Source organism: Tachysurus fulvidraco, chromosome 9 (genome assembly GCF_022655615.1).
Source record: "Tachysurus fulvidraco isolate hzauxx_2018 chromosome 9, HZAU_PFXX_2.0, whole genome shotgun sequence".
Lineage (NCBI taxonomy): Eukaryota > Metazoa > Chordata > Actinopteri > Siluriformes > Bagridae > Tachysurus > Tachysurus fulvidraco.
The window spans coordinates 21,444,352-21,451,851 of record NC_062526.1 but is presented as its reverse complement, the minus strand read 5'-3'; the positions used below and the strand labels follow the sequence as shown (position 1 = coordinate 21,451,851).

General features: G+C 39.3%; 1 protein-coding gene across 3 annotated transcripts in view; it reads left to right on the top strand.

Annotated features, from left to right (window-relative positions):
• The window catches only part of nbas (NBAS subunit of NRZ tethering complex), a 178,610-nt gene that overhangs the window by 76,433 nt on the left and 94,677 nt on the right, over positions 1 to 7,500 (top strand). For all 3 annotated transcript variants that reach the window (XM_047819115.1, XM_047819116.1, XM_047819114.1), the window contains 2 exons: positions 3,713 to 3,825; positions 5,802 to 5,915. In XM_047819115.1, coding sequence (XP_047675071.1) covers positions 3,713 to 3,825; positions 5,802 to 5,915 — 227 coding nt within the window. The remainder of the gene's footprint in view (positions 1 to 3,712; positions 3,826 to 5,801; positions 5,916 to 7,500) is intronic.

Sequence of the window (7,500 nt, the reverse complement as noted above, 5' to 3'; positions counted from 1 at the left end):
CTGTGCCTCCCTGTAGATTTGGAAAGTAAATATTTAATTTATTTTTTTTTATTTTTGTTAGTTAGTTTTTAAAAAAATGTAATTCTAAATTCTAAGATCATGATGCTCTTAAAATAAACCGTGTTTAATTATTATTTTTTTTTTTTGGTCGCTCAAAAAATGCGTCATAACTGCCGAATTGCGAAATCCGACACACAGAAGTAGGCGCATTTTTGATTTGCTGCAGCCGGCAAGTTAAATTTTTTATGTCATGCAGGGCTGTCAAGTGCCACACATTGAGAGTGACAGTCACGCATGTCGGTCTTTTCTCACGCTCTCCCGCCGCACATCATATTCTCATGCAGAAAAACTTTTTGACTATCATATATTTAATAAGCCGCAGCGCCAAAATGTATCAGTCCGCACCGCTGTCTCTATGGAAACGGGCAGGAATCAAGCGCGTGTCAGTTCTTAGTCGAGCCTGACACTTATCAGCCAATCAAAAAAAAAGAGGCTACACAATAGCCAATCAGAAAATAGTACTATCTGGGAAAGATTTAACGCAACATCCAATGAAAAAAAGCGAGGGGTTGGACATGTCACGCTTGCCCGTCTTCAAAAGTTGAGGTCCCTGGTCATGAATACGAAGGACTCAATTATATATTAAACATTTCATTTGAAAGTAACTTTCAACTTCAAGCGTCTTTTTTCTTAAGGTTAGTTCAAACTGTTCAAAATATTTTTGTTTGCCTGCAGAAATAAAATTGCGTTTAATCTGTAATTGATTTCATAAATGCAACACACTACAGTTTTTTCTACACTTTCCATAAAGGTAAAAAACCTTTGCAGTGTTATCTTCATTTTAGATGTCAAAAGGGTTTTGTGGCTCCCTGTGGTATTTTTTCTGTGGGAAACTGGTCCAAATGGCTCTTTGAGTGTTTAAGGTTGCCGACCCCTGGTATAGTGATTCAGGAATGATTTATAATCACACTCTCCGTTGTCACCCAGTTGAGGACGGGGTTCCTTTCCAATCTCTTGAGGTTTCTTTCTCATGTCGTCTCAGGGAGATTTTCCTCACTGTCACCGTCGACTCACCACGATCATCTGGTGTACAGTTATCCGTTTAAAATATACATCCTGATATACATAAATCTACATCAAAACCAATAAAATTGCCATAGAAATAAATGAAATGAACCTTGTTATTTTATTTTTTTTTTTAAGAACATCAGCTCTGAGTTTTATTCCAACTGCAAAGTTTTAATAGGTCATTGTTCTCGTAGTAAGAGCCGACACAGGAACACACCAAAAAAAATGTATAATTGATGTTCTGATAAATTTTTCTGCATGGTCTTTTTTTTACATGGAGTCTCCGTTTTTTTCCATAATTAATAAATCTTCAAGAGAGCATGAAATGGAGGCTGGAGAGGAAACGACTAAATGTAAATGAAAAGATGTTAAATAAAAAGATATGTTCTAATGACTAACTTAATCGTTAGGGTGCAAATTGCTGGGATATAAGTGGAATAAAACACTTCAGGAAAAAAGGATCAGCTTTAGGCTGGAAATGCATCCTACTAATAAAGTAATAGGCAATTTTAATTTGTTTAATACATAAAGAGTTTGCTATTGAAAAGTAATCCAAAGCCCTCAAACATGTGTGTCGCAAACTGTTTATAATCTCTATGTGCAGAACGTCAACTACATCAACAAGGCTAACGATATAATAATAAAATAACAGCAATAATGTTACAAGATTAACAACACTAACAATAATAAAATAGTATGAACAGAAATAACAATAGGGGGCAAGGTGGCTTAGTGGTTAGCATGTTCGCCTCACAACTCCAGGGTCGGGGTTCGATTCCCGCCTCTGCCGTGTGTGTGTGGAGTTTGCATGTTCTCCCCGTGCCTCGGGGGTTTCCTCCGGGTACTCCGGTTTCCTCCCCCGGTCCAAAGACATGCATGTTAGGTTGATTGGCATCTCTGGAAAATTGTCCGTAGTGTGTGAGTGTGTGAGTGAATGAGAGTGTGTATGTGCCCTGCGATGGGTTGGCACTCTGTCCAGGGTGTATCCTGCCTTGATGCCTGATGACGCCTGAGATAGGCACAGGCTCCCCGTGACCCGAGAAGTTCGGATTAGCGGTAGAAAATGACTGAGTGAGTGAGAAATAACAATAATGCTACAAGCTCAAGACCACGAACAACAGCTACAATAACAAGACCACTAGCAACCCGCACAGCAACAATAACAAGACCACCAGCAATAAATAACAACAAGACTTGTGAATTGAGATGGAATTGAGAATTGTGATGGATATCGGAGTCCTCCAGATGGAGGAGAATCTGTCATATTATATATATAAAAGATATGATCTATCAGTGTCTCCCCAAAACCATAGCTTTGTGAGCATTAGCTGTTAGATGTACAGGTGTACAACATGTATTAAAGGTGTTTATTAAAGGTTCATTCACTAAATTACTGAAAGAAGAGTTCCATACAGCTGGAGAGCCAGGGTCACGTCCCTAAATCCTTCAAGTTGGCAGTTATTAAAAAACCTAATTTAGATCCCAACGTTTATGTATAAATTTGTAGAAAAGGTTGTGATTGTGCAACTGCGCTCCTTCTTACAGGAGAATAATATCTTTTGAAGAGTTTTAATCAGGCCTAAAAGTCAAACAACTGGTTAGCTTCGGACCTAGACTTGCATCTTACTTTTAGTTTTGCTTGATTTCAGTGCTGCAATCGACACTATAGATCACGTCATTCTCCTAGATCGCTTCCAAAATTACAGAGTTATTTAGGGACAGGCATTAAGTTGGTTTAAATCCTACCTTTTGATTGTTACCATTTTGTAGATTTAAATGGAGAATACACCAGTTTAAAGCCAACAAAATATGGAGTCCCTCAAGGGTCAGTTTTAGGACCGCTGTTTTTTCCAGTATATATGCTTTTCTTGGGAAACACCATTAGAAAGCATGGGATTAGTTTTCTGTGGTTATGCTGACAATAACCAGTTATAAATCTCATCAAAACCAGATGAAATATCTAAATTGGCTTTGCGTTGAAGATATAATTGATTAGAGGACCGGTCATTTTTTATTGTTAAATAAAAACCAATACATACAAGCTCTCAAGGTTCAACTACTATTCAAGGAAAGATCTTGTTAAAGGTGTTGTATTAGACAGCAACTTGTCTTTTGAAAATCATATCTCCCATATTACAAAAACTGCCCCAAAATAACCCCAATTTTATCATCTTTACACTGGATACCTGTTAAGGTTAGAATTGATTATAAAACTGCTGCTATTTACGTACAAGGCTCTAAAAGGTTTCTTTCTCATGTATCTAACCAGTCTTCTAACACGCTACAATCTTTCATACTCAATGAGATCACAAAACTCAGAACTTCTGCCGGTTCCCAGAATATCAAAGTCTAGTGTTTATAACCGTTTATAATCACACCCTTCAGTGTCACCCACATGAGGATGAGTTTCCCTTTTGAGTCTTTGTCCTCTTCCATCTAAGCGAGATTTGGACCTCAGGCTTGTTCATTGGGAATAAATACAAATGTATGTAAATATAAGTATAATATTAATCTTGAAACTTTGTATAAATCTTTGTATAATTTGAGACGATGTCCATTGTCAAAAGCGCTATACAAATAAATTGGAGTTAAACTGAATTGTTGGTCTAATCCACTGAACTCAATTCAATGTGTGTATTCTCAGGTCATGTCTGCAGCTCATTACAGATTGCCCTCCTTCAATCCAAGAAGAATTGGATCTCATCAGCGCCCTCTCTAGACTGGAGGACTTCGGGGTTAAAGTTCTCCCTTTACAAGGTAATGCTAGCTTTTATTTTTGTTTTTTTTTTGTCAGTGAGGGTCAAACTGTCCCTGTTTCATCTGGGTTACTTGAAGGTGCAGTGAAGTATAGGAAGAGGAGGAGGTAAAAGAAATTCAGTACTGATAGAAATAAATTCAGAAGCTGAGGGTTTTCTTCTTTCTGGAACTTTCATTCGAGTGGAAGCAAAGAAAACGATCACGATCGCTCCTAACTTTCCAGGAAACCAGTCATTAAGCAGCAGCTGTCACATCGCTGAACGAGAGTCATTTGTGTGTCTGTATTGATGATGTCATCTTTGTTGGAATAAATGGCCTTATGGTCAGTACTCACTGTTTTTCCTTCTTTCTTTAGTGGTTTTCTTTTCCCCTGACATGTAGAAGAGGAATCGGTGATTCTCTTGAATTTTATGAGAAAAGTGCAGAAATTACAGCAATAATGTGTTCCTGCATAAATGCTCTGAGATTCACTGAAATCCATCATCTTTGACGTTACTGATGTGTATTAATCTGTTCTCAGGAGATTCTCTCTCTCTCTCTCTCTCTCTCGCTTTCTCTTTTTCTCTATTCTCTTTCTTTCTTTTGCCTGATTGATTACGCACCATTGAAACATTAAAGAGACAAAGAGACCACTCTGTGAGTTTAGAAAAAATGTCTTTTTTTTTTTATCTGGACTGAAGGCGTTTTTTTTTTTGCCACTTTGAAATAAAGCTTTCTAACGGTTACATTTTCTCTTTTTTAATTATTATTATTATGAAGTAAAATGTGGAGCTGTCAGAGATATAAAAAGAGGCAGCACTAAAAGGAACCAGATGACGATTTTTTTAGAAAATGTAAAGACAGCAAAGCAAGAGACTCGTTTTCTTCTTCTCTTTATCACCACACACACACACACACACACACACACACACACACACACACACACACACACACAAATAAATCTTTGATCTCTTTTCTGTCCATTTGGAGAGATCGAGTTTGCGAGAGCACGGCACGAAGAATGAAAGCCGAAATCAAAGTTTGCAGTCTTCTAAATTACCCACAATGCTGTTGGAGTACTTGATTTAACCATGAGAGCATCAGTGTTTAAGTCCTGTATTCTGTCCATCTGTCTTACCTTCTCTTCTTACCGATCACTTTCTTACACTTCCGCTGTCAATTACATTTAAAATAACAATATCAACAACAACAAAAAAAAAACCCCACAGAACTGAAGGAAAAACGTCTTCGGAAAGAGTTATCTCAGGACGGAAGTCTCCTCCGAAAGTATTGGAACAACAAAGCCTTTTTATTTATTTTTTGTGGGAACATTTAGGTTTCAAATTTTACCAAGCTTAAAAAAAACACCCATGACTGTAGGGCAATAGATCAGGACTTCGGCTGCCATTTAGACGCGTTAGAACGATGCACGTTTTATTTGAACCCACCCATTTTTCAAGTGATCAAAAATATTGGAACATGTTCGATCAATACATGAATTAATATCCGCTCTTGGGTCAAGTCCTGGATTTCATGTGTGAAGTTTAAATTTGTTGGTAAAAAGGGAAAAAAAAACTCGACCAGAGAGTTGTCTACAGGAGAAAAGTGAATTATTCTGAAGCGGGTTAAAAGAAACAAAACCAAGGAGTCGTTGCACAAACATTGGGTTTATCCGATACAACAGTATTCTTAAAAAGATAGAAATTACCAGTGTATTAACAAACAGAGATCATAGTGTTTCTGTTAATCAGTATGTTTTGAGGCTTGTGACCCAATCAGTGTGGCTTGGAGGAAATATTATGCACCGTTTAGAGTAGAGAAATGTGTCGAATTTGAGTTTTTAAACTGTCTATTAAATGAAGTATTAGGAGACATTTCGGTAAGTTTGGGGGATTACTGATCGTCGAATAAACTGATCATCCTAAAATGTGATTGATGGATGCCATTAAATCTTTTATCTTGTTAACTCTTCCCTTTCTCTCTTTCGCTCTGTGCAGTGCGGTTGCGTGATGATCGTCTCTCTTTAATAAAAGAGTGCATCGCTCAGTGTCCTACAGCCTATAAACAGTCCACTCTGCTGCTGGAGCTGGCCAGGTTACTTCGTGTTGCAGGTAACGTTCTCACACCTTTCAGAACATACATCCGTTTATCCTTCACGTTTATCACTCTAACTTCTACGAACACGTGATTTCAAAGGCGTGAACTTAGCCGCTCGCGCTTCCCACGTAATTCCATTTCTGTGATCGTGTAGCTGTCATACAGAGATACGTTTCCACGACGTCGTCACAAAGTCCTCCGACAGCATCGGTACGCTTGTCAGGTACACGCAGCACAATCTGATTCAGCTGCTGCAATTCTCCTGACGCAGCTTTGCAGCTCCACAGAATAAGGCTGAACGGACCGACGGCTCATTTCTAGTCCGTAATATAATAAATAAAAATGTGCAGCTAAACAGAAAGGACAATAAAGCGGAGATGAAGTACAGTACACGCTTCATCACCAGAGAGATCAGAGCTGTTGTCTTGTTTATTAAAATAGGAAATCTGCTCCCAATACAGGAACAGGAATAACACAACGGCAGATGTAGCAGTCATCGTTATAACAGCTCTTACTTGTGTGAAGGCCTGGGGAAAGCCTACATGTGAACTTTACCAGGATGTGCTGGTCAGAAGTAAAAGTGGTCTGAGAAATAGTCTTCTAGACCACAGGAGCTGTGAAGCTGGTCTGTGTAAACAAAGGTGTCATAAAATGGTCATACACACACTTCACCAGTCATACAGATACATTTATGCAAAATCATTTAGAATTTGAGTTAAGTTGTGGTTTTGTTAAAACGGTTAATGTTTTATAATAAAAAACAAATGTTTTTGTCAGGTGTGTTGCTTTGGTTTAGTATTAATTTATCTTATTTAAATGCAAGCATGTTTAAATCTGTTACTCTGGACATTAGCCTGAACTAATAATTAGTCTGATCATTTGTATACAATCAAAATTTTCACAAGCTCTCAAGAAAAAATCCGCGGGAGTGGACACAAACATTGCAGACCTGGGGACACCTCGATTACGCAAAAACAGACCTGTGGACACCCCGATTACGCAAAAACAGACCTGGGGACACCCCGATTACGCAAAAACAGACCTGGGGACACCCCGATTACGCAAAAACAGACCTGGGGACACCCCGATTACGCAAAAACAGACCTGGGGACACCCCGATTACGCAAAAACAGACCTGAGGACACCCCGATTACGCAAAAACAGACCTGAGGACACCCCGATTACGCAAAAACAGACCTGAGGACACCCCGATTACGCAAAAACAGACCTGAGGACACCCCGATTACGCAAAAACAGACCTGGGGACACCCCGATTACGCAAAAACAGACCTGGGGACACCCCGATTACGCAAAAACAGACCTGGGGACACCCCGATTACGCAAAAACAGACCTGGGGACACCCCGATTACGCAAAAACAGACCTGGGGACACCCCGATTACGCAAAAACAGACCTGGGGACACCCCGATTACGCAAAAACAGACCTGACGACACCCCGATTACGCAAAAACAGACCTGACGACACCCCGATTACGCAAAAACAGACCTGACGACACCCCGATTACGCAAAAACAGACCTGACGACACCCCGATTACGCAAAAACAGACCTGAGGACACCCCGATTACGCAAAAACAGA